The sequence below is a fragment of the Trichosurus vulpecula genome, chromosome 2, assembly GCF_011100635.1.
Source record: "Trichosurus vulpecula isolate mTriVul1 chromosome 2, mTriVul1.pri, whole genome shotgun sequence".
NCBI lineage: Eukaryota > Metazoa > Chordata > Mammalia > Diprotodontia > Phalangeridae > Trichosurus > Trichosurus vulpecula.
The window spans coordinates 60,925,957-60,952,657 of NC_050574.1; the positions used below are offsets into that span (position 1 = coordinate 60,925,957).

General features: G+C 46.6%; 2 protein-coding genes across 2 annotated transcripts in view; both read left to right on the forward strand.

Moving 5' to 3' along the window:
* The window catches only part of DHDDS (dehydrodolichyl diphosphate synthase subunit), a 32,085-nt gene extending 15,539 nt beyond the window's left edge, over window positions 1-16,546 (forward strand). Inside the window, exons 8-9 of the mRNA XM_036746773.1 lie at window positions 7,468-7,575; window positions 14,214-16,546. Coding sequence (XP_036602668.1) covers window positions 7,468-7,575; window positions 14,214-14,450 — 345 coding nt within the window. The 3' untranslated portion in view covers window positions 14,451-16,546. The remainder of the gene's footprint in view (window positions 1-7,467; window positions 7,576-14,213) is intronic.
* A 1,038-nt stretch (window positions 16,547-17,584) lies between these two features.
* HMGN2 (high mobility group nucleosomal binding domain 2) lies at window positions 17,585-22,045 on the forward strand. Its single transcript, XM_036745699.1, has 6 exons — window positions 17,585-17,810; window positions 18,744-18,788; window positions 19,022-19,051; window positions 19,394-19,444; window positions 20,121-20,216; window positions 21,135-22,045. Exons 1-6 carry the CDS (start codon window positions 17,796-17,798, stop codon window positions 21,168-21,170), a joined length of 273 nt encoding a protein of 90 aa, XP_036601594.1. The 5' UTR covers window positions 17,585-17,795; the 3' UTR covers window positions 21,171-22,045.
* The last annotated feature ends 4,656 nt before the right edge of the window (window positions 22,046-26,701 follow it).

The window sequence follows — 26,701 nt, forward strand, 5'->3', positions numbered from 1 at the left end:
AGAGTACAAGGAGGAAGCTAACAGGTCCAGAGAATGTTTTTCCTCCCAGGACCTCATCCCCTCTCTCTGCCTACCTGGTGGAACCATAGACAGAAGCTGGGATGGTTACAGAATTGGAGCTAGAAGGGACCTCAAAGATGACCAAGTCCAGTCCAAACCCAAAGCATGAACCTTTCCTTTCAACGTACCCAACAGCAGGTCATGCAACCTCTGCTTGAAGACCTCTAGTTATGGGGAACTTGCAGCCTCTTGAAGTGGCTCATTATACTTTGGGATAACTTTAATCATTAGTAGTTTTTCCTTAAATTTGTCCTAAATCTGCTTCTTCCCATTATTCCTAGTCCTGCCCATGGAGGGCCGTGCAGAACAAATTGAAAACCTTGTCCACAGGATAGGCCTTCATACACTTGTAGAGAGTACAGTACAAAAGCCTGCATTCAGTAGGCACTTAATATGTACTAGTTGGCAGCGAGTGTGTGTGTGTGTGTGTACACACGCACGCACTCGAGCATGAGAGAGAGACCGAGAGAGGTCCATTCCCAAGTCTTATGTTCTTTATTGCTTTTTGGAATACAGTTTTTAAAATCCCTAGTCCTTAAGTACCAAGCAAAAAGTGTGTGCTAAATTTTATGAATAAAGAGTTAAATGCCGGGTGGGTAGGAGCAATTTCAGGCATATCTGCACTTAGTCCTAGAAGACCTAACCACCGTATCCAAGTCTGAAAGTCCTTCTAGAGTCAGACACTTTCCTGTGCCCCCAATACTCATTTCTTGCAGATGTTGAGCCAGACATCGCCTTTTACAGTTGGGGAAATTGACTCAATTTATTAAGCTTGTGAGTAATGTCCCTTGAGACTGGAAAGATAGGATGAGGTCAGATCGTGTCAGGATTTTAAAAGCTAAATAGAGGAGTTTATATTTTATCCTAGAAGCTATAGGAAGCTACCGACATTGCTTGAGTATGAGGGTCACATAGTCAGATCTGTGCTTAAGGAAAAGTACTTTGGTATCAGTGTGTAGAATGGACAGAAAATGGGAGACTCATTAGGAGGCTGTTGTAATAATCTAGTTGAGGTGATGAGGATCTAAAGTCAGGTGGGAGCTAGGAGTGGAGAGAAGGGGTTGGATACAAGGAATGTTGTGGAAGTACAAAGAGCAAGATTCGGCAGCTGATTGGATTTGTGGGGTAAGGGAGAGTCTGGGATAATTCTGAGACTATAAACCTGGGATACCAAAAGGATGGACAGAAATGGGAAGTTTGGGAGAAGGGAGGGTCTGGGGGAAAGAGAATGAATTTCATTTCAGCTGTGTTGCATTTGAAGTATATCTGGGGCATCCCATTTGAAATGCCCAGTAGGGAATTGATAATGTAGGATGAAGATTAGGAGAGAGATTGGAGCTGGAGATAGAAATCTGGGAATCATCTACGTAGAGCTGGTAGTTAGATCAGTGGAAGCTGATGAGTAGAGGTAGAACAGCCTAGGACAGGATATTATGAAGTCCACGTGATTAGGGAGCATTATAAGTCAGCAAAGGAGAATGAGAAGGCACAGTCAGACTAGGAGGAGAAGCAGGAGAGACTAATGTCACAAAGGTCCAGAGAAGGGAAAGTCGCAGGAGGGGAAGCGTAGTCATTGATGGCAAAGGCAGCAGGATGAGGCCTAGAAAAAGACCTTCAGATTTGGTCATTATGGGAAGTTAATAGTAACTGCTTTATTTTGAGTCATTTCAGTTGAGATATGAGTTTGGATGCCATATTGCAAGAGCCCGGGGAGTGAGTAAGAAGACAAAAAGAGGCAATAGGAGTTTGCTCCTCCAGCAGAAGACTTGGGCATATTTGAAGGCAGTAGAAAGGAACCATGGGCAGGGAGAGGATGAATATTTGAGAGGTGCACGATTGAGGATGCAGTCTGCTGGTGTGATCAGGTGCCCATGAAGAGGGCATGAGCTTAGCAAGGAGTCCATTTAGTCTGTAAACTTCGTGGCGACAGATCTCTGTGTACAATGATTGAGTCTTGATGCAGAGAGTTGTAAGAGCCAGGTGTGTACAGGGTGCATAAATATATATTGGGATTGTCTTTTTTTTTTTAATCTTTCTTATCCAGCCTGGATTTCCTTGTATGGAAATTCCCTTTACCAGTGCACCTTGGCAGCTGATCTGCAATTTATAGTCTCAGCTGTCCAGGACACCAAGAGATTAAATGACTTGTTCACATCAGCATGTGAGAGGTGGGACCCACTTCTTCCTAACTCCAGACTGGCTCTCCACTGTGCCACCATGCTCTCAGAACATGTGACGTTAGGAACCAGATTGGTCCCATCGTATTCCTCCCTGGTCAGAACCCATGTATTATGTTCAGCTCTGGGTGCTAGATTTTAAAAGAGAGACCATATTGCCGTATTGGACTGTATTGAAGACAATTGAAGTCTTATGAAGACTCAGTTGTATGAACTGGGAATATCTATCCTAAAGTAAAGATAGCTTGTAGGAAAAGGGCCCACATTTAGTCTTTTGATAGCTGAAGGCCCAGTGTGTGAAAGGGAAAAAAATCTTGGTTCCCAAGGTCAGGACAAAGACTTTATTGAAAGAGACCCTAGCTCATCTAGACCAGGGCAGGAATCCCTTCATCAGCATCCCCAAGTCAGCATCCATCCTCTATTTTAAAGTCCTCTAATGATGGAAAGGCTCACTGCCTCTAATGGAAGCCCATTGAAGCTTTTAGGCAGCTCTTTTGGGACATCCCCCTTTAAATATTGAGATTAAATATGCATCTAACACCTACCTTTTGGTTCTAGTTCTGGGGTCGAGGAAAGCAAACTTCAGCTCTTCTCATTCAACAGAATTAATAATATTTGAAGCAGGGCTAGGTAATCATGTGTTCCTCTCACCAGCACGACCACCCTACCCCAACCTCCAAGTTTTGGGTTTTCAGGGCAAATATCCCTGAGTTTTAAACAGATTTTCTGGTATTGATTTTTTTAATCTCCTTATCACCCTTTTGACAAGTTAGGGCATATATTGGCCAGGGAAGTTGGATGTGGGTGGATAAAAGAAAGACCTTCCTTATGACCAGCGCTATCCCATAGTGCCACATGTAGTAACTAGGAGTCTTGAGAGATCATCTTGAATCTTTTAGGAAGGCAGCAATTCCATCATACTGTGCCATGGTCATAACATATCTAGTGCACTATGTTTAGTTTTGTACATTTAAAAGGGTACACGGATCTGCCCCTCAGGGATACCAGATTTGAGCAGGAAAGGACCCTAGAGACCACTTACTCCAACCCCTTCTTGTAAAGATAAGGCCCCTTAGTTTCCAGGGTGGGTGTGACAGGCTCTAAGCCTCAGAGGTAGGATTTAAGCCCATGCGCACTGCATCCAGGGCCACATCACATTGGGACTCCCAGGCAACAGCTGATGAAGTTCATGGCCTAATAAGCCTGACAGGCTAGTACTACAGATGAAGATGTCTTCTGTAAAATGAGGGCTTTGAACCTGATGATCCATCTCTGTCATTCCTTTTAGCTCTCAATCTGTCATCTTCTGTAATACCCCCTAAGCATCTGGGACACTTCACTTTTCTCTACCTTAGTTGAGAGATCATGGGTTTTACAACTGGAAGAGATCTTGGAAATCACATAGGAGGCCAAATCCCTCATTTTATACATGAGGAAACAAAGTCTGCGGAGCCTAAGGTGTAGCATGTGGCAGAGCCACAGCCAAAAGCAGCTCTCCTCCCTTCACATCCAACTGTCGACAGACATGTTCCAGCCAAGATGGAATGACCATCTGTCATACAGGGATCCTGGGAAGGGAATTCCAGTGCTGGATGAGAGGTTGGATTCAAATGCTTCTAAGAATCCTTCCAGCTCTGAGTCTGGAACTCATTTATTTAAAACATTGTGAGCTTTTTTTTTTAATGGCCCCACTATTGTCTTAACTTCCTATAATCCAACACCCCTCTTTCCCCACCCCCCCCTCTTTTCCCACCCCCCCCCATTCCCAGTCCTGTCCTCATCCGCAAACTACTATGATCATTTGTTCCATATAAACAACATGCAAAAATCATTTGTACCTCTGGTGGCAACTGGTTTACATATTAAGCTGTGTGATTCTGAATGTTGAAACCAGGGGAGTGAGTTTTGCTAATTAAATTTCTTTCCTGGGAGAATTCCTTCCTGGTGGTCGAACCCTCCTCAGACTTGTGCTTTAGTAAAATAATTTTGATGGATGAATGGAAGAGAAACAGGAATAGGGAAAGAGTTGAGGCAGGGACACCATTAGAAGGCTATTGCAGTAGTCCAGGCAAAAGTTAATGAGGGCCTTCGTGGTGGCTATGTAAGTAGAGAGACTTCTACACAGAGGTTGTTGTGAAAGTAGAAACGGGATGCGGCCACAGGTTGTATGTGCGGGGTGAGGGAGAGTGAGGAGTGAAGGACGACAGCTTGGGTTGAGGGGAGGACAGTGGCATCCTCAACAGTAATAGTGAAGGGGGGAGGCTTTGGAGAAAAAGATAATGAGTTCTGTTTAGGACTGGTGGAATTTGAGATGCCTACGAGATATTTGATTCAAGTTGGACAAAAGGCAGATAGTATTGCAGGAGCTCTGGAGCGAGTTTAGGTCAGAAAATAAAGCTCAGGAGGCAGCTACATAGAGATGATAATTGAACCACTGGTAACTGCTGAAAGCAAGCAAAATAGCATAGAGGGAGAAGAGAAGAGGGCCCAGGACATTGCCTTAGGTTATCGGAGGTTACTTAGATGAAGATTCAGCAAAGGAAACTGAGGAGGAGTAGGCAGAGAACCAAGAGGGAGCAACGTCATGAGCACCTAGAGAAAAGAGTGTTCAGGAGAGGGCGATCGACCAGGTGAGGCAGGTTGTAGAGAGGTCAAGAAGTAGAGCATTAAGAAAAAGCCATTAGATTTGACAATTAAGAGATCACTGGTAACTGGAGACAACAATTTCAGAAAAGTAGTTTCAGTCAAAGGCCAGTTTGAAGCGGTTTTAGAATCGAGTTAGAGGAGAGGAGGTCTAGGCATCTAGTGCAACTACCTTTCTTAAGGAGAAAGCCAAGGAGAGATAAAAACCTATGGCTTTTAAAAGACTCTCCTAAAGGAGAGGCTAATGTGAATGGTTGGGCCAAGTGAAGGATTTTTTTAAGAATGGACCTATGAGGAATAGAGGGCCTCTCAGAGAAATTGTTCCTAATTCCTCCTGGCCATTAGGAGGAATCAAGGAAAATGATTGTTACACTTAACTCTGCCCTGACCACATCTTTTCAGCTTGGGCGTCTTCTTTAAGAGCAACTTTAGGGGCAGCTAGGTGGCGCAGTAAGCAGAGCACTGGAGTCAGGAGGACCTGAGTTCAAATTCGGCCTCAGACACTTGACGCACTTACTAGCTGTGTGACCTTGGGCAAGTCACTTAAACCCCACTTGCCCTGCCTTCCCCCTCAAAAAAAAAAAGAGTGATTTTAACAACTAGAAACTAAGGGTAAGGAGTCTGAGGAATTAGTGAAGGAATTCTCCCCCAGAGAACTTGAGGGAGACCTGATAGATTTCTTCAGATATTTGAAGAGTTCTCATATAAGAAGAGTGAACAGACTGTGTGTTGTTCCAGTCTGTACTACAAGGATCTGTGGAAGAATGTATGAAAAGTGAGAAGCTTAGAGAATGCAGTCTCCTCTCTCAACATGTTTGACAGTCTGATAAAAGAGGCCTTAGGCTCTGTAGCTGATGACCATCTTTTCTGTCTCTTCATCCACATGGTGAGGGGCCTATTCTCCCTCTCCCTCGTACCTATGACTCTCCCTGTGTCGTGTTGGGGAGCGTAGCTGAAGTCACAAGGAGGAAAATCAAAGCTGCCTCATGGTGGTCTTTGGATCATGGGCTTAGAGCCTGAAGGGACTTTAGAAGCAAACTCCTCATTTTTAGAGATGAGGGATCAGGCCCAGGGAGTTTAGGTGACGTGCATACCTAGAATAAGCATCGAAGGAGGGGATTCCAACCCTGCTTCTCTGACTCTTAGAGATGGTGATGTTTTCACTGTACAACGCTGGAAATATTACTAGAGGGGCGCAGCCTGGGACATAGACTTTGTGCAACTTGACTTTATCCCTATTCACTCTTGTCAGTGGAAATCATTTCTGTTTGACTTCAGAACTATTGCCCACACATACACGTTGGTGCTGGGGCCCAGCTGGACATTGAGGGGAGTGGTCCTTGTCAACAGAGCAGATTAACCACAAAACAAAGTACAAGCTGTGGGGGAAGTCTTCTTGGCAGCAGGTCAAGTGAAAAAGAGTGTGTGTGGGGGGGTGGTGTTTCACTGACTTTGATGAGAAGACCACGTAGTGAGCTAATGCACTCTTGAACTGCCTTAATAGAAGTGGGTATCCAGTCATGGGAAGTGAGAGGCCCACATTCCTCAGTGCTGGTCATATCTGGGCTGTTGTGTTCAGACAGAGTAGCCACATTTTAAGTGGGGTTAACAAGTGGGAGAGTCTAGAAGAGAAAAAAGAGGATGCTCCAGGGGGTGGAGTCTAGAAACCATATGAGGAACAGCCCGAAGGAACTGAGAGCCTTGAACCTAAAGATATATGATTACCGTCTTTGAGAGTTTTTGAGGAGCCTTCGTATAATGGAGGGCAAGGCTGTGCCCAACAAGTGGGAATCATGGTCAGTTTGTGGCTCAATCTGAGAATGAATAGAACTGTCTAATAATGAAATGGGCTCCCACTGGAGAAGAAAACTTCTCCATGACTGCGTGCCTCGGAGCCAAGTCTCAGTGACCATGAATCCCATTCAGGAAACACGAGGGGATGTTGGACGAGATAACGTCTACGATTCCTTCTGGCTTTGGAGCAGCACTCACAAGTCCACAGAGGGCTTTGGGGACGTGCTTGCTGCCCCTCTGTGAATCAGGCACTGTTAAGGAGCAGCAGCCTAGCAGCGATGGATAGCATGTTCTCTCATTGGAGCTTCACCACCACCCTGAAGGGGTTAGGCTTGTTTTATTTTAATGCTCATTTTACAGTTGAGGAGACTGAGGCAGACCCGAGCTAAGTCACTCACCTGGAGTAACATAGCTGGCGGTGTCTGAGGTGGGATTTGAACTCAAGGCCACCTGGCTCTTTTGGGCTACTGTGTTATCTAGCTGCCTCAAAAGTAGTAGTGTTCTAGTTTTACAGGTCAAACATGAAGGTAGAGAGGTGAAGGGATCGGCCCAGTGTCACAAAGCAAGTGAATGTCAGGTGGGATTTTGTATCCAAGCCTTTTTTTCTAACTCACAGTCCAGCAGTCTGGCCACCACTTTGCTCTCATCTTCCTTTTCCCAGGGTTTCTCAGCATCTGCCCTCAGTCATGTCCCACCTCCTGGGGCTAGGCCATCAGGGAGTGATAGGGAGGTCTCACAAGCAGAATGCTTGAGCTATGCTTATCTTCTTCCCTTCTCTGCCCACCCCTGCTAGACATCTCACTCTTGCCTGGTGTTCCAGCCCATTCTCTGGCCAGAGTATTCCTTCTGGAACCTCTGTGAAGCCATCTTGCAGTTCCAGATGAACCACAGCATGTTACAGGTAAGAGCCCCAGAATCTGCCTGGGTAAAAGGCAAGGAAGGAGGAGACGGGGAGAATGTCTACATGCAGAGCCCTCCTCTATCCCCATGAAGGAGGCTTGCTGGCACCCTGGCCCTCTGCTGTCTGAGCTCTGCAGACAGTGTTTCCGTGGTGGATGAGGTCTGAATCACAAAAGCATCAGCGACCAGCAGCTCTTGAACAAAACCTCGGTCTTTCTGGGCCTTGCAGTTGTGTTTGCTGTACCTTGTGTAATATCCAGGGAGGGGGTGGATGCAGTGGCTTCTGTGTCATTCAGACTCTGATCCAAACAATGGTCCCTAAAGGGATAGGCTCAGGACCAACATCGTGCTGCTTGGCCTTGTTCAGTGAGCCCCAGAATACTAGAACTTGGGGCCCTTCTTCAGTGTGCCTCACAACTGTCTCCTTCAAATGTGAAGAAAGTACAGTAAGGCCTCATTTATTGGGTATCACAGGGAACCAACTGTTCTTTCCACCTACTTAAAGCTTACCTCTTTAAGAGCCGAACCTTTTCATTTAAAATTTAACCATCTTTTACATGAAAATTGTCCTAAAATACATTACACGCTTCCCTGCCTTCTTAAAGTATACTGTATGTAATTTAATCCTTCTTGATGACTTAAAGTCATCCTTGCACTGTTATTCTGCCTGCCTTTAGCACCAGTCTGTGTCTTTTCTGATTTGCTGCTTCACATCTGCTATAGGCTGGAAAAACTAGATAATCTGGCTAATTAGAATTATATCTAAAACAGAGGGAGGGCTAGGCTTTGAGTAAGGGAGGCCTATGGAGCTTGCTTTTGGGTGAATAAGGAATGTGGGCTTTGTGGCAACAATTATGGCTTGTGGAATTTCCTCCTCCCTCCACCCCTGCCCCAGATCAGGACCCTATAGGTGCTAGGCATGCATTGTAATCCATTAACCAGCTCAGCTTTGTGGCCAGGACTCTGGTACCACCTGGCAGGGTTTCCAGGAGCAAACAAAATACAGAAAGAAATCATTCCTCCTTAAAACCAGTAAGGCTGTAGTCTAGACTCGGCATCTACCGGTAGCTTTGGCCAGCTTACCTTGACCTGATAGGACAACAGTGGACTGTGGATTTTGTGTGTGCCACAAGAGTTTTGAAGTGTCCTGACTGGATTTGGGGAGGGGGAATTGGCTGTCTGCTCTCCAGGGCCATTATTTTGTTCTTGGCCTGTAAAGATGTGTTGGTTGACCCTCAGAAAAGTTACCTGTGAGCTTGATCAGTTAAGATGTTTATTAAGGGTATCTACAGTCACACTGTGGATATGGAGGTCGAATGCAGGAATATTGGCCCAAGAATCAAAGGGCTTACCCTCAGCAGACCTGTGCCTTCGGAAAGTTGCCACTTCGCCTCTCTAAGGCAGTTTTCCTCTTCTCTAACACATGGATAGTATTACCTGTCCAGCACCCTCCGCAGAGGGGAGAGGTCATGAGCATCTTCTGCTTGTGGGTCGTGCCCCAACTGTCCCTGGCCCTCACACACGGCACAGCCCTGTTCATCATGCCGTGCTGCCTTTGGAGAACAGCAGTGGCAGATACAAATGAAAAATATTCCATCGTTAGGACCGTTCCTGAAGGGAGGGGGCAAAGCAGTCCTAACTGTAAGAACAGCAGCGATCACTCACGTTTGTAAAACAGATGTTTTACAGTGTGTTTCAAAGGTGTTCTTATCGCAACAACCCTGCGATTGATAGGAAGGGTTTTTAGGGGTTTTTTGGTCCAGTCCTATGGTTTTATCCCTGTAGGGAATGTGTGGTATGGAAACTCCCTCTAACACAGCAGGTTGACAGCTCTGGCTCTGAGACATTAGAGGCCCTGGCCATGATAGTATCACTGAAATATAAGCAAGGCAAGACTTGAACACAGGTCCTCCTGATTCCAGGGCATCGCTCTATTACCCTGCACTGCCTACCGCATACCCTCCCCATTTTATAGAGTAGAAAATTGAGGCCCAAAGATTAACTGACTTGTCAGGAGGTATCCATTTATTGTCAGAGCTAGGAACAAGCCAGTCCTCATGACTGTGAGTATTAATACTCTCTCCACAGCTCTACCTCCAATACAAAGAAAATTCAAGTTGTCCTTGCCTATATGTTGTGCAATGGTTGTGAATCTGATTGTGAAATGACTTGTGCTCACAAAGAGATACAGAACAGTGTGAGGGACTCTGTGAAACCTGAATCCAAGAGAATAAGGTGCCACTTTTGCTCGTGAACCATTTAAATAGCATAGATTATATGTGGAAAAGAGAGTCGGGACACCTAGGTTCTATTCCCAAGTCTCCCACTGACTAGCTGTGTAACCTTGGAAAAGTAATCTTTCCAATCTGGGCCTCACTTTCTTCATCTGTAAAGTGAAAAAAGTGATAAAGGATTTTGAAGGAAGATCACTTCTTGCTCAATTGATCAGGGAGCTTTGTGGAGAAAGCAGAGCTTGAGTTGGGCTTTAAGATTAGCCAGGCCTCAGAGAAGGAAGCAAGAAAGGCCATCTGAGCAGGTGTTCCATGAGCTCAAAGCACCAAAGGAGGCAGGGAGCTGAGCAGAAGCCAGCAGGGCCATCTGGGTGAGCATTGAGAAAGCCCCAAGGTGCACAGCTATCGGCACAGAGGAGGGAAGGGGAGGAGCCTTCAGAGACAGGATCTGCGTTAGCTGCTCACCACGTTCATTTCTGTGCACAGAGAAGGAACCTTGGTAACTCTTCATCAAGGATTGTAAACTTGGGGATGAACCAGCTGGAAATATCACGGGCTTCCAGCAGCTCAGATCTGGAGGCATCGCAAACATCACTCACTCCTGCCCCTCCTCTCGTTTTCTAGAGGAGAAAGCAGACTGAGAGCAGGGGCATCACTTCCCCAAAGTCACCGAGTGCCCTGGTGGCACAGCAGGATAAGAACCTGCTTTCTTGACTTGTAATTTTATATAGTTTGTATTGTACACCCTGCCTCTCACATTTGAAAAAGTATTCAGTGTAAATGTAGGCTGCAGCCCTAAAATGAGCGCTCCTTGGAAGTAGAAATGACACGCACTGGGAGATCACACCGGTTAGTAGGTCATTGTTCTGTATGCCATAAGCTGGACTTGGAACAGAGCCCATTGTGATAGGTTAATTGATAAGGGATCATTAACAGAGGTTAGGGGTTTTGAGCTCAGTCATCAGCCTCTAAGAATGATTTTATGAAGGGGAAACTACCAAGCTGCCTGGCCAAATATCTTTTGATGCATTGAGCAGAAACCAAATATGAGAGGGGCTAGATTGCTCACATATCTGCCAGGAGCCACTATGATCTCCTCAGTGCCCTTTTTATACTGCTCTTCCTCCTTAATTCATCAAGCTGTAGGAGCGACACTGATCTGACCATGGGCCATGTTCCCTAAAACAAGACCTTTTGCACCTTAGATGTGACGTGGCTCACATAGGCATCATCCCCTCCCCTCCCCCACCCAGCACAAGGCTGGTCATATAGTTCATTGGTTATTGGCTGCCCACTTTCTTTGGGGTGAGTTTGGTGCAGAATAACCAGTCATTCAGAGCGCAGTGACCTAGAAGGCCTGTTGGCCCAGAAGTTGTGATAAGAGCTTCTCAGTAAAACCTTGATGTCCAAGATGTGCCTGATTGAGTAGGCATCCTGTTCTTTCTGAAGGAGGCAGAGCCATTTAGCTATTTCCTCAAGTGCAAAAAAGTTTAAATGACAATAGACTACTAGGCAGGTCCTTTGTGTCCCCTTGAGTCCAGCTCTGCTCACCAGCTTCTAACTCAAAGGTGTCTTGTCCAATCTGTGACCTCATCCTTCTGGGCCTCCATTTCCTTCTCTTAAAAAATGAGGCAGGGAGACTAGTGGACCTCTAAGGACCATTCCAACTCTTTAAAAAGTTCTGCAGTTCTATGTAAATGTCATGGATCAGCCGCTAAGTAAATAGAGCCAATCAATCAACCAACAAGCATGTTGAAGTGCCTGTGTGTGCCAGACACTGTGAGGCACCAGGGATGTAAAAACAGAAATGAGACGGTCACTTCCTTCAATTCGTTTACCTTCTACTGGAAGGACGTTATAGATGGGGCAGAAATTTGGGCAGGTAGATCAGAGGACAGATTTGATTGAGCTCTTGGCTGCATGGTTAGCTGAAAGAGCAATGAATTTGGAGTTGGAGGACCCAGATTCAAATTTTGGCTTTGCTACTTGGTACCTGTCTGCCCTTGGACACATCAACCTCTTTGGAGCTGTTTTCTTATTTGTAAATAAAAGTGTTGAACTAGCTGACCTTTAAGGTCTCTTTGAACTATAAATCTGTGATTCTGTGATGGAACATTGGCTGTTTCAAAATAATGGTGATGATGAGATAGCTAACATTTATATAGCTCTTTAATGTTTGCAAAGCACTTTGTATATATTCTCACCTCTCTGAGGGAGGTGTTTTTTGTCCCCGTACCACAGATGAGGAAACAGAGAGGTCCCATAACTAGTCTGAGGTAGGATTTGAACTCAGATCTTTATCTGTTTGGACACCTAGCTGCCTCAGAAGACCTAACCATGGTCTGGCTCCAGCTCTTACTAGCTGTGTGATCTCAGCCGAGTCACCTAATGGAGAGCGTTCTCAAGAGTAAGTGAAATAGTGGGGAAACTCTGAATGGGGAAAGGTGATTAGAAAAGGAGGGAAGGAAAGTAGCTTGCCTAACAACTAGGGTTGGGTTTGGTGGAGTGAGATGCTATGACTGTCAGATTGTCAGGTGATAGGGGATGGTAGTAGGGTCTTGGTTCTGACCCAGCAGGGCTCTCTGTTCACTTATGCCAGGCCTTGACCTGAATCCCCAGTCTGTGCTCCAAAAGATGTCCTAGCCACACCTTGGACAATACTGAGTACTATCCATCTAACACAAAGTATGTATTCAGTTTACATCATCCAGGGCCATTTGGGAGATAGAGGTATAGTATGGTCCCTACCTCAGAAGTTTATTATATGTATTGGCTTGGGCAAACCAAGAATATAATTTAATATGGTCCTTGCTCCCAAGGAGTTTATAATCTAGTGTTCAGTCCAGTTAGAATTTTTTTTAAAATGTGTGAATGCTGAGGTGGGTGGTATGGACAAATAGGGCTTCAGGATCTCATTTGAACTTTCTATGTGATGTTCATACTCCAGTTAGTCACTTGCCAGGCACTGAAGGGAGTACAAAGGTAAATAAATCAGTCTCTTCCCTCAACAAGCTTACAGTCTAGTAGGGAGCCACGATGAGTGATATAGACAGTACATACCAGAGGAGTTCATTTGATTAACAAATCTTAGCTGACCTCCTTCAAGGCAAAGGCTCTGCCTAATGGAAACAACATCAGACCTGGAATCCAGGAGACCCATGCTTCAGTGTTCTCTTGCCGAATGAGGGAGTTAGACTAAGGTGTCTTCTCTGACATTCCATGAGTCTGAGATGGTACCTTTGCTCAGCCATAGAGAGCAGTGAGTGGTGGCAAACTCAGAAACTGGAATCTGTACACAAGAATCCTGCTGGTCCCATATTGACTTAGAAAACCACGCATTTGTGTATTTCTTTTTTTATTAGTATAGCAACACATTAAAATGAGACAAAGCCGAACTAAGGGCTTTAAGTTATGGGCCGCATGTTTTTTGTCTCTCCTATGGGGGATTCAATGATGATCCAATAAGAAAGAAGCTATCATTGCCCTGAGAGGCAGCTGGTGGTACCATAGCGCACAGAGCGCAGGGCCTGGAGTCAGAAAGACCCGAGTTTGAATCCAGCCTGACACTTACTACCTAGCTGTGTGACCCTGGGCAAGTCACTTAGCCTCATTTGCCTCAGTTTCCTCATCTGTAAAGTGAGGATAAGTATAGCACTGACCTCCCAGAGTTGCTGTGAGGATCTAATGAGATCCTTGTAAAGCACTTAGACCAGTGCCTTGTCCATAGTAGGTGCTTAATAAATGCCTATTTCCTTTTCCCTCACCTCCCCCCAGTATGGACTTTGTAGTTTAGTAGGGGAGATAATGCAATATGCATACTAAGAGAGGTGTGAACACAATTCTAGGAGACTTCAGAAAAAGGAAGGAACTAGGGCTGGAGCTTCATAGAAGAGCACTGGACTTGAAAGCCAGGGTGCTGACACTGAACAAATCTCCTACCCTATCTGAACCTTACTTCCTTAATCTGTAAAATAAGGCAATAATACAGTAGCAGGGGGCTTGTGTATCTGAAGGGCTAACTGCTGCCTGGTGGTGCCTGAAGGCTGAGTTTGAATTGAACAGGCAGAGATGGGATTGGGAAGAGGCAAGCAGATGCACAGAGAGAATCAAGGCAGCTCCTCAGCAGCCCCAGTTGTGTGGCACTTCCCCTTCTTCACTGTTGGGTCTCCCTGTTGATGTGCTCCAAGGTGTAAGTAGGCATGTGGAGGTTTTCTCCAGCATCACTAAGCTGTCCCTAGCACTTGTCCTTATCTCCCCTGATCCCCTCTCTGCTTCACCACCTCCCAGGTCACCCTGAGTCCAAGACCTGCTCTCACCTCTTGCCCTTGTCCAGGGCAGCCACCCTACTCATTCCTCACCCCTACTTGAGCCTTATCCATGATTCCCTTCCCCTGCTTATCTCCGGCAGAAGGCCAGAGAGATGTATGTGGAAGAACGGAAGAGGCAGCAGCTGGAGAGTGACCAGGCCGCAGTGACAGAGCAGCTGCTCCGGGAGGGCTGTGGGCCCGGCAGGGACAGCCAGCTTCGGCGCATTCTCTTGCACAAACGCTCATCAGGACGGGAGGAACGTGTCCAGAGCTTCCTGCAGGCTCTGGAACGCAAACGTGAAGAGTGGCTGGCACGCCTGGGTACGGCATCAGCATGAGAGGGCAGACAGCCTGCTTGTGTTCCTGCTTGCTGGCTGAGGGCCCACTCCACCATTCCTGAGGAGAGTCAACTTGGGTTTTGATAATGAGATTTGCTATAATCCTGGGAACAGGTGCGGTGGGGATTGGGCCTTTCTGCCCAGCTAGATTCTTTTTCCATTGATGCCCTTTGTCCAACCCCCACAGAGGGGTTGGTTAGGGATGACAGAAGGTGAATGTCTTCCTTGTGACACCCTGTAGCTATCTATCTTAGTACCCATGGGCAACTTGGTGAGCCTCAGGTCCTAAAGTCAACCTGTTCCTTCAGACCTGTCACCTCCTGAGCAGCTGGTGGCCAGGTTACCTTATCTCCCAACAAACATCATCTCTCTCCTTGCTACGGGGATTTTCAGTATAAGGTTGTTTGGGTGTAAAGCACTTCCTCACCCCAAAAAGCACTACTGTCTACCATGTTGTCCAGCCCAGCCTGCCACCCCACTACCTCCATGCCTCCACAGGTTCACTTTGGATTTGATAGCAGAAAGCTGGGAATTGTTGTAGGGGTGGGGTGAGGAAAGGATGGAAAACTAGCCATCTGCTTCCCCTCGTGAGCATGTCCACCTGAACTCTGCTATTGGATCTTCCCCCACTCCTGGCTTGTCAGGCAGCCCTGATTGCTCTGCTGAAAACCTGGGCTCTTCCAATGATGGAACTGGGCCTGTGATGACAATCCAATTACCTATTGTTGACTCAGCCCACACATGCTTTTCTCAGGCAGGGTCATGAGGCCAGCCTCTCCTCCCTTCCAGAGCTGGTCCTCTTAACTTGGCTAACTGGGAAGAACCAGTGTGTCCACTTGGCTGGGACTCCCCTTCTCTCTGACATATCGAGGCTTGTAGGCAAGGACACCTCTTCCCTGTTGGCTTTGATATCCACCTCCCGAAGCCCTGGCTGTGACAGGAGTGGCTCCATTGATAAGCAAAGCTCGTGTCTGACCCATCCTGGAAAAGCTCCACTTGGTAGCAGTTCCTCTGCTTTCAGCCTTAGTGGGGTGGACCCCACAGTATGAACAGAGGAAAGGCTCAGAGGCTATGTCCTTCCTTTCATTCTCCTTGCCCTACCAAGACCTGCAAAGCTGCTCATGGGATTACCAGCTTGGGCCTTTGCAGCTTTGAAAGGGGCTGTCTTGCTTGAGCTTCTCTACTTCAGGTGCTTGGGATAGCAGCAAAAGCTGTAAGGCTGTAATCCCATCCTGATGCCAGACACTGTCGTCCCTTCTTGGAGATTTCCAGACTCTTTCCCCCAGGCCTGTCAAAGTGTGTCTTTTTCCCAGTTACTTAGCCCTCGAGTATCTTTACTGTCATCGACGCTTTTGGAATCAGGCATTTCCCCCAGGAATATAAAGACTACTAGCCACTACCCTCCCCTTGAAATAATCCATCACCACCACCACCACCCATAGTGTTGGCACAGGGTTCCCAGAGAGCAGGTGCTATGTATTTCCCAGCTTTAAAATGGGGCTGTTGACAGCTTTAATTAGGGAGCCATGAATTATAATGCTATAATTTGGAGCCCTACAATTAAGAGAGAACAAGGGGCTGGAGGCAATGAACAGAATTGGCCTCTAGACGAGCTTGACTGACATGAAGAATAGTGCCGTCCTGTTTCTCGACCTGCCTAGATCGGTCAAGACTGACTTCCGTTACAACAGAGGATGGCCTGGGTGATTAATGGAACTGGTATCCTTAATTGGCCTTCAGTCTTTAGGTTCTGGGAAAGGTGTGTGGGGTGGAGCAGGGAGGAGTTACACCCCAGGGCACCTTGGGATGCAGCAGTGAGCTTAGAGAAAGAGAGACCACAGTTGCAGTCTGGAGCAGGCGCTGCAAAACACAGGTGGTTTGAATTTGTACTGTTGTGGCTACACCTTACTTGCAAGGAAATGTTGATCTCCATCCTCACCTCTTTATCAAAACTCTAAACTTAGGAATCAGACGGTATCTAATTTAAATGGCCCTCCTTCCCTGTAACCTAGCCTCATCTTTCTCTGTCCCCGTTTATTAATCCGTGGTCCCCTGGGCTTCGAATACATTAAAAAGGAGTATTTGTCTCACCTGTAGAAGTTGTTTGCTACCTAGTGCAATGCGAGGCTTTGCTTGTAGGGTGACGGTAGCCACTTCCCCAGATTCCTAGTGTCCCTTTTGTGGAGTGTCGGTGGGAGCAGGGAAAACGCCCTTTTCTCTTTCCCTTTACAGCCCGTTTGCCTGTTTGCTCTCTAGTCCCCTGGGTCCCCTGTAACTCTTCTTTGTTTTTAGGATAGGTTTTAAAAAAAAAAACGGCTGGGTGTATGAGAAGAGAGGCTACCGATCATTTTTGCTGTGCCTGCGTAGACTGGAGCTATTGGGACAGCCTGGGGTAGTTTTGCTCAGAGTGTGGCAGGTTTTTTGCCTTCAGTCCTGTATTCTGCAGGGCGAGAGTGATTAGAGGGGCTACCCTAGAGGGTGGGGGGCTGTTCGTGGGGCGGCCGCTGGGCGTGAAGGAGGGTGCTGAAAGGACAGCTCCCATCTGGCTTACTTGCCGGGTCCCACGTCACCCGAATACTACGGTTCCGCCCAGCCCGGAACCCCACTCTGCTGGGGGAAAGACCAGCCTCCAGGTAAGTTGTCTGGGAGATGTCCGCGGAGCGGCGGCTCCGAGAGCTGCACGTCCGGCTGCGCCAAGCTGTATCCCCCACTTGGTTCTTTCCCCGCCTCGGCGCTGTGTGCATGCGGAGCAGCCAGAGCAGCGCAGGCTGGTGGCTTGGGCGCTGCCAAGCTGCGCGCAACGAACCGCTGCCTTCGGAGGAGACTCGCAACCCCCACCCCTGGGGCCCCCTGGCAGGGGGCGGGGTGGGGGGGGGAAGCCGGAATGTACTCTGAGTATTGCTTGAAAACGAAGTAGTTCGGTTGCATAAGGTGGAAGGAACTTAAGAGTTTGCAAAACCCAGGCTTAGGCGGGAGTCCAAGCCCACCCCTCTTGCGCCTCGTATTTAGCGCGCGCCTCCCTGGTCTGCCTGGTGCCCCCCGCCCCCACCGCGCGCAGTCGCCTCGCGCTCCCCCCTCCAATTTCGCCCCATCCCCTCCGAGGAGGTGAGTTTAAACCCCGCCCACGTGACCCCAGCTGGGCCAATGAACGGCGGCGGGAGGTGAAATCCGGTTCTAACCGGTCCGGGGCTCCCAGCGCTATAAAAACTTTATAAACCCCCCCGGAGCCCAAGCAGTGTGAGGAAGAGGAGACGGGAGCGATCCCTGGACCGGCCGCTGCCGCCGCTGCAACCCGCGCCTAGACTCCACTGCTGTCGCCGCTCCCGCCCCTCCACCGTCACCACCATGCCCAAGAGAAAGGTACGTGGCGCGGGGGCCCGGCTCGGCCACGGAGCCGTCCCCGCCGCCGCCTTCCCTAGGGCTGCTGGGGGCGAGCGGGCAGCCCCGGGGCAGGAGGCCGCGGGGCCGGGCGGAGCGTGGCCTCTCCTCGCTCCCGGGGCTCCGGCGCCTGCGGGCGGCAGGGGCCATATTGGAGGGGCCGCGGCGGCGGCGGCGGGAGGAGCCATGTTGGCGGCTGTTGATCCTGCTCCCCCCCCCCCCCCCGGGGCCTGTCATCCTCCTCCCGCCGGTCTCAAGGGCCCGCCCGACCCCGCGCGCCTAGCCCCCTCCCCTCCGGGCAGGCAATTCAAACCCAAAGGGCGGGAAAGCCGAGGCGCGCGCGGGGCGAGATGGAATGGGGAGGGGGGAGAGGGAGAGTGGGGAGCGGGGAGGGGAACGAGAGGGGGCGGGGGAAGGGGAAGGACGCGCTGCCGCCAAAAAACCGCCGCGCGGCGGGGAAGGGAGGGGCGGGGCCAACCGTCCCCCTGCGGAGGCGGGGCTTGCACCACGTGCCCGCGCCCCGCCCCTCGGCGCGGCGGAGCCGGAGTGGGACGCACGGAGCGGAGGCCGCCCACGCCCCCCTGGCCCGCGCCCGAGCCCCACGCCGGCGCGCGCCGGAGGTTTATTATTCTCTCTTTCCATCCCCTCCCCTCCCCCGGCGCCAGCCGCTCTGCGCGCGCGCTCCAGCGCCCGACGGGTGCCATGGAAACGGGCACCCAGGGCCCCTCCCCCCGGCGGGGGCGGGGGGAGGAGGAGGAAGGGGGTTATTTGCACCATCTGCAGCTGTTGCTTCTGCCTCTCGTGGAGGCACCCAACCCTGGCGGCTCTCCCGGCGGAGGCGGCGGTCCTCGGGCCCTTCCTGCAGCGGAAGCCCCTTCCCCCCACTAACGGCCTCTCCCCGCCCTCTTTCAACAGGCTGAAGGAGATGCTAAGGGAGACAAGACCAAGGTTAAGGACGAAGTAAGTTTGTCTCCTCCCCCTCCCCGGGGGTGGGGGGAGGGGACGGCCGGGCCGGGCCGCTCAGTGAGTGCCCCGGACCTGTTGGACGGGCTCCTCCTCCCCTCCCGAAGGTCACTGTGAGAGGCTCGGACAGCGTGGGCTGGAGAGGATCGGCTGCGTTTCTGCGCGTTGGTCCGTGTGCGGTTTTCTCATTTCCCACCTCACACTTAACTCTCTTCACTTCTCTTTGCTAGCCACAGAGGAGATCGGCACGGTTATCTGCTGTAAGTCCCTTTTCTTTTCTCGTTCCTGAAAGACGAGAGTAGATAAGAAACGAAGCTTACTTGGCTGTAACTTAGAAGTCGTTGGTTGAGATGGCGCTCCTCTTCATGGGGATCCCTTGAGCTGCTGCTCAAACTGGCCTTTGCGGACTTGTCCGCCACACTAGCCCCTCCTTCCTTTGGGCCTTTAAAGGAGGATAATCTGAAACAAAGTTGGTTGGGGAATTTCAAGGGAGCCCAGAGGTTTCAGAGGAAAGCTACAACTTGGTAGTTCTGAGTTGTTGTTCATCGTCTAGAGTTTAGAATTTAATTTTAGACCTGTTTTTCTTCCCATTTTGAAATTAGAAACCTGCTCCTCCGAAGCCAGAACCCAAACCCAAAAAAGCACCTGCAAAGGTAAGTCGGTGGGTCTGTTGGGGAGGGAGGAAAGGAAATTAGGGAATATTAGAAATGAAAGCAACTTTCAAGGTCTAGTCCAACTTTTTCATTTTCCACATGAAACTTGAGGCCTAGAGAGGCCAGATTCACAGAGGTTCCCCATGTTCTTAACATCTTTTGTAAAACTGGTTTCCTAATGAAGTTTTCTTTAAGCAGAATTTTCAACAAAACCTTGACCAGGATTATTTGATTAGATTTGATTCATTTATGCACCACTGTGATAATATATTGCAATTTGAATGTTTATATTTTCAACTCAACACTTAAGGCATATGGGCATTGTGCTAGGAGAGTTAACAAAGATAAATGGGGCCAGAGCTGCCTTGATGGAGCTTATAGTCTAAAGAAGGCAGGTGACAGATGCACTTACAATGCCTGACAATTATATCCTGCTAGGTATTACCCTCATTTGATCCACTTGTCTTGGGTCACAGAACCAGGAAAGAATAGAACTTTTGGACCATGTTCTCTCACAGTGCATCTGTATATGCTTTATTGTGCTGTAGTGAAATGTAACAAAAGATTAAGTGCCTTCTGTAGAATCCTAGTCCTCAGTTCTTATCATGGGTGTGTTTTTTCTAACATTCTGTGAATTGTGAATGAGTGGTACCAAAAATCTTTGTTTTCTCACTAGAAGGGAGAAAAATTACCCAAAGGGAAAAAGGGAAAGGCTGACTCCGGTAAGGATGGGAACAACCCTGCAGAGAATGGAGATGCCAAAACAGACCAGGTAAAGTCTTGTTCATTCAGCCAGTTACTGACCGCAGAGACTGTCTATTGCATTTAATGGCAACAGCATAATCTCATTGGGATCTGAACATTTGTGTATCCTCCAGTTAATGCAGTTTTTCCTTCTGCCCGTTTTAAAGCAGGAATTCACTGAACTGACGTTTTAAGTTGCAATAAGAAATTTGCTCCTTCACTGCCATGTGTTGCCAGTTGTCCCAAAGACTGCTGAGAATATTGCATGCACCTCGTAAATTTTTGCCCTCCACTCCAGAAGCACCACTCATAAAATGGTAAAAATGTTAAGAGCCAGAAAGGACGTCAAATAACATCTAGTCTAACAACATTTTACAGATGAGGAAACTGAAGCCCGGAGAGGGGAATTACAGCCTGTGAGGCCTTGGGCAAGGCACACTTTCCTTTTTTGACCCTTAGTTTTCCTCATCTCTAAAATGGGGGGAGTAGACTAGATCTTGAAGGTTCCTGATAGCTCTGTGACTGATTTGCCCAAGGTCACATAGTAACCCTTAATTGAATTTTACATAACAACAGTCAGTCCTTAAAGTACCTAACAATGCTTCTTAACTAAAAATTGAAAACCTGGTCATGGGAGGGAAGAAGAAACATGCTGAAAGGAATAGAGAGTTTCAGGCAAGATTCATGATTAGTCAGTTGTTCACAAATAGATATGTAGGGCTTTTTATCATTTGCAAAGTACTTTTTTTCACAGTAGCCCTGTGAGGGAGGTAATGAACAATTCCTGTCATAGAGTTGGACCAATTCATGAGACAAGAGCAGGGAATCTGCCCAGGGACATACAGTGAGTTAGTGCTTAGACAGAACTCTTACTCAGATCTTCAGTGAGCCTGGCTGCCTGTCATACCCATTCATGCTATTAATAACCATTTTCTTTTTCTTTCAGGCACAGAAAGCTGAAGGTGCAGGAGATGCCAAGTGAATTGTGTGAATTTTTGATAACTGTGTACTTCTGGTGACTGTACAGTTTGAAATACTATTTTTTATCAAGTTTTATAAAAATGCAGAATTTTGTTTTACTTTTTTTTTAAGCTATGTTGTTAGCACACAGAAAGCTTTGTTGTTGTTTTGGGGGGATGGGGCAGATGTTACAGATAGGATGTCTCAGAAGCTGGGTTGAAATGGGTGGGGATTTCTTCCCCTCCTAGTTTTTGAGAGGACTTCTCTTGAATACCAAGAGGAGGTTCCCTGACACACACACACACACACACACACACAAGATACATAGCTATGAACACTGATACCCTCAGCCTGTCCAGTGAGGGTAGGAGTGGATAACTTCAAAAATTTGTACTTCTTCCCTGTCTGCCATAAGCATCAACTTGACTCCTCCAAACCCAGGGGCCTATCAGGACCTGCCCGTATTTCCCTCTTTTCCCCTACCCCCAAATCAATTGTGTTGGATACCAATCTTTCAGGTGATCTGGACTTGAATTATGGCACTGACGAGGCCTCCCCAAAAGAGCCGAAGTTCCTTTCATATTGGGGATCTTTTCCAATTAAGAATTCTGCAGTTTTCATTTCATTTCCTCAAAGTCAGGGTAGGCTCGTGAAAAGTTGTTAAACAACATACGCTCAATGTGAAAGTGTCCACCCTCACTCTAAACTTTCCCTGTTTAAAGTATAAAATAAAGACTCTTCATTGGGTTTTATAGTGACTTTATGTTTTTGGTAGTCCATGGAGGAGGGGAGTTTGAAAGTAGTTGTTGTTGCCGGTCGTAGCCCATGTCCTGCCTGAATTACCATGATTGTTTATGAAAAGTATCTTTAATAAAGCTGGATACAGTTTGGCTTGGACTGTTCTTAAATATGTTTCTATATCCTGTGGAATTCAGGTTTGGTAATCAAATGTCTCAGCAGTGGTTTTCAGCTTCCTGAGGTAAGCACTGTCGTCTCTTCCATCATTCATGGTGTTGATTCTCTAGGGTGTAATTCCTAAGTTAATTAATACTTTGTTTAGAATATTAGTGTGGACAGTTCATGTTCAGCATAAAATGGCGCTTTAGTGAGTAGAGCATTAGATTCAAATCCAGAGGATCTAGTTCAAATCCCACATCTGACTGCCCCTACTTCAACTCTACCTAATATGACTAAAAACAGCTTGTTATCCTGGAAAGTACACCAGGTTGGAGAATCTGGAGCTCTTCCTTCTAGTGCCAGTTCGCTTCCCTACTCTGGTTGTTGGATTCTCCACCAAAAATGAGCCAGTTGGTTTAAGTTGTTGCCATAGCCTTTCCAGATTCTGTTGGAATACTGGAGAAAGGATTTGGTGATTTGGAGGTGACATCCGAGTTGTTAGGTCTTTCAGTTATGTTTTCATGACTTGAGGTGATTGGACCTCGGGTGATAGGAGAACCTTCTCGCAGGTAAGATAAGGGGGAGATTGTATCTTCAGGTCTGACTTCTCTGCCTCTTGTTGGTTCCTCTTCTCCATCCCTTACAATGTTTCTCAAGTTTCTGTCAAGTCATCGTTCCTCAGTTGTACCCTCTCTGATCATTCTCATCTCTTAAGGCTTTATCACCTCTCTATAGGTAGTGTCTGAGTTTGGATCGTGCCCTCAGTTTCTGTGCTTATGTCTTGTATGTGCAGCCACCTGCTAGACCTCTGCCCCTGGATGTATTACAGTCACCCCAGATAACATGCAAATCACCTTCACTTAGCCCCACTTATCACTTCACCCAGCCTTTAAAAAAAGAATTGCACCCTTCAATTTAGCATGTATTCTTCTGCTGACGTCTATCCAGTTCTTTTCTTTCATTTCTCAAAGCTATCTGTTTGCCAAGGCCTTGAGATGCCATCTAGTTTGTCCGTTCTATGATCTGCCCCTAAAGCACCGGTGTGATTGGACCTTTACTATTGCCAACTAAATTGTTCCAACCTATATCTCACATGACTTGGCTAAGATTCTCTGGCCAGTCAGGACTAACCCATTCTGATCTTGTTATTTTTGGTCTTTGTCTTTGCTCCTGCCCCCTGTACCTCCCAAGGACCAACTTAGGTGCTGCCTCTGAAGATTGTGCCAGTACCCCCAGCCCTTCCAAAAGTGATGTCTAATTTCTTGATACATAATCTGAAGAATCTGCACATCTGGCTGGCCCCCCACCCCAGCCTCATATCTGCCCCAGATGAAAGTGCAAGCTCTGTCTGCAAGGATGGGAATCTGGGGTTCCATCTCCCCAGGCTGGCAAGAAGTTTAAATGATGAGGGAATGAATGAATGGCATTCTCTGGTCTTAAGACTCACCCCTTCCAAATCAAGCATTGTTTGATTCTACATGATCGCCTCTATAGGTAAATGTTCTAGGGTTTAGGGAAGGAAAACCCTTCCAAGCCTGGCCTTTACTTCACATTCAGACCCCAGACATCCTCTTCCCACACTTGATTCCAGCCTCCTTGACATTATTGCCTTAAGTCAGCTTGGTCTTTCCTGCCTTTGCCTAGCCTGTCCCATATGCCTAGGATGTGCCTCTTTACCTTTGCCTTAGTTTATATCAAGGTTCAATTCAGGTGAACCTCCTAGTTGTTAGTGCTGTGTCTCAAATCATCTTGCATTTGTTTTTGTAAATGTATCCCTTGTAGAGAGTAAGCTTGAGGGAGGGCATTCTGTCTCCATGCTTTGGGACAAATGTCCTCACCCTCCCACCCATGCCAGGATTGCACTCTGCTCATTTGGGGCCTCTCGGAATCCTTGACTTCCTCCAAGGTTCAGCTGATGTTCAGCCACCTCCTACAGGAAGCCCTCCCAATCCCCAAGTCATTAGTCTTCTCAAATTGTCCTGTATGATTTACTTGTTTTCATCCCCTGGTGAGATGTAAGCTCTGAAAAGGCAGGAAAGGCTTTTCATTTTGGTCTTTGCGTTTCTAGTCCCAAGCCCAGTGCCCTGTAGTGCACGTAGTAGGTGTTTAATATTTTAAAAATAATTGTAGTCTAACTGAACTTGACCAGCACGCATGCGCATAATTGTTGTTCAGTTGTGTCCAATTCTCCATGACCCCATCTGAGGTTTTCTTGGCAAAGATCTTGGAGTCCGCCATTTTCTTCTCCAGCTCATTTTACAGAAGAGGAAACTGAGTGAAGTGGCATGCCTGGAGTCACAGCTAGTAAGTGTCTGAGGCTAGATTTGAACACAGGAAGCTGAATCTTCTGACTTCAGGCCTGGCATCAATCCACTGTACCACCTCGCCGTCCATGAACATAATAATCAAAATTTCTATAGCACCTACTATGTGCCGGGCACTGTGCTAATAAACTCTACAAATATTACTTGATCCTCACACAAACCTGGGAGGTAGGTGCTATTATAATCTCCATTTTGCGGGTGAGAAAACTGAGACAGGTAGAGATTAAGTGATTTGCCCGGGCCCACAGAATCAGTTAAGATTGAGCATTCTCAGATCAGAAGAACAGAAACACAGGTTCATATATGAAACCATAGATCTCTATTATATCTTGTTTTCTTTATATAATAAATTTAACTTGCTAGTTTCCAAGCTGCCTGCTTGTCTATGTTTCCCTCAGACCTGCTTTCTTCTGTGCATTTATTTGAATTGCTTCAATGACTTTCTTTTTTGGGGGGGTGGGGTGATGAGGCATCACTATCAATAATTTCCCATCCATCGAACCGTCCCGACTTCTAAACAAGTTAAGCATGGTCTAGCAACAAAAATCCATACAGTGATTGTGTCCAAAAATGTATGTCTCCTTTTACATCTTGGGTCCATTACCTCCCCATGAGAGGTGGATAACATGTTTCATCATTGGTCGTCTGCAGTTGTGATTGTTCTTTGCATTGAGCAAAGTTCTTGAGTCTTTCAAAGTGTCCTTTACAGTGTTGTAACAGAAATTGTTCTCTTGGTTCTGTTCACTTCACCACATCAGTTAGTTCATACAAGTCTTCCCTGGTTTTTCTGAATCCATCCCTTTCATCATTTCTTGCAGCACAGTAATATTCCATTGTATTCATATGCCATAATTTGTTCAGCCATTCCCCAGTTGGTGGTCATTTCCTTAGTTTCCAATTCTTTGCCTCAACAAAAAGTGCTGCTATAAATATTTTTGTACATATGGATCCTTTATTCTGTCTGATCTCTTTAGGGCACATACCTCGAAGTGGTATTGCTGGGCCAAAGAGTAGGCATCAGTTGATTATTTGGAGGATGTGTAGTTCCAAATTACTTCCCAGAATGGCCGGACCAATTCGCAGCTCCACTGGGAGTGCTTTGGGGCATCTGTCTTCCCAGAGCCCCTTCAACAAGTCTGGTGGATGCAAGTTGGATGGAATCTCTGAGTTTTAATTTGTATTTCTCAGTGCATTTGCTCATTTTTTCCCCATGTAGTTACTAGTGGCTTTTTTATTTTGAGAATTGATTGTTCATATCTTTTGACCATTTATCTATTGAAGAATGATTCTTGTTCTTAGATATTTAAATCAGGTCTCATATTTTAGATATCAAACTTTTATCAGAGAAACTTGCTGCAAAGATTTTTTTCTCCCCGTTTAACTGCCGTCTCATTTTAACCTCATTGATTTTGTTTATGCAGAAGGTTTTCAATTTTATCTATTAGGGTTGTTCATTTTATTTTATGATCCTCTCCATCCTTCCTTTGGTCAAGAAGTTTCCCTTATCCATAGCTGTGAAAGGTATCTCCTTTCCTGCTCCTATATTTTGTTTATGATGTGACCTTTTATATCTAGGTCATGTATTTATTAACTAGGAACTTTTTGTGGTATTTTATGGTGCAAATTGTTGGTGTCAACACTAATTTCAGGCCATTTTCTAAGTTTCCCCATAGTTTTTGTCTAATAGTGCCTTTCTCCAGTTATTGGAGTTTGAGGGTTTATCAAACACTATACTAGTTTGTATGTTTCTAGACATCAAGTATCTAATCTGTTTCACTGAAATCTATTTTTTAACCAGTATTGGATAGTTTTGATCTTTGTTGCTTTATAATATAGTTTGAAATATGATACTACTAGGTCCTCTTCCTTCCCACTTTTTTCATTATTCTCCTTGAGATTCCTGATCTTCTATTTCTCCAATTTTCTCACTCTACAATGTAACCTTTTGATAATTTTATTTGTATGTATTGAATAAGTAAATTTATGGAGTATTGTTATTATAGTGGCATGTCCTAACCATGAACAATTAATTTCTCTTCAATTCATCATTTCTATAAAGAGTATTTTGTACTTGTAGTCATATAGTCTCTATGTGTCATGGTAGGTGGGCTCCCCAATATTTTATATATTTGGCAGTTATTTTGAATGTAATTTCTTTCTCTTCTCCCTGGGTTTTGTAAGTAATAGACAACAAAATGATGATTTATGTGTCTTTTTTTTATCTTTTTACTTTGAGGAAGCTGCTGTTTCTATTAACTTTTAATTGAATCTCTGTTTAGACTGTTATATCATTTACAATAAATTATAATTTTGTTTCCTCTTTGCCTCTGCT

Coding starts and splice junctions, on each gene's coding strand:
- HMGN2 (XM_036745699.1), top strand. Junction 18,789..19,021: donor AGACCAAGGTTAAGGACGAA/GTAAGTTTGTCT, acceptor TCTCTTTGCTAG/CCACAGAGGAGATCGGCACG. Junction 19,445..20,120: donor CCAAAAAAGCACCTGCAAAG/GTAAGTCGGTGG, acceptor TTTTCTCACTAG/AAGGGAGAAAAATTACCCAA.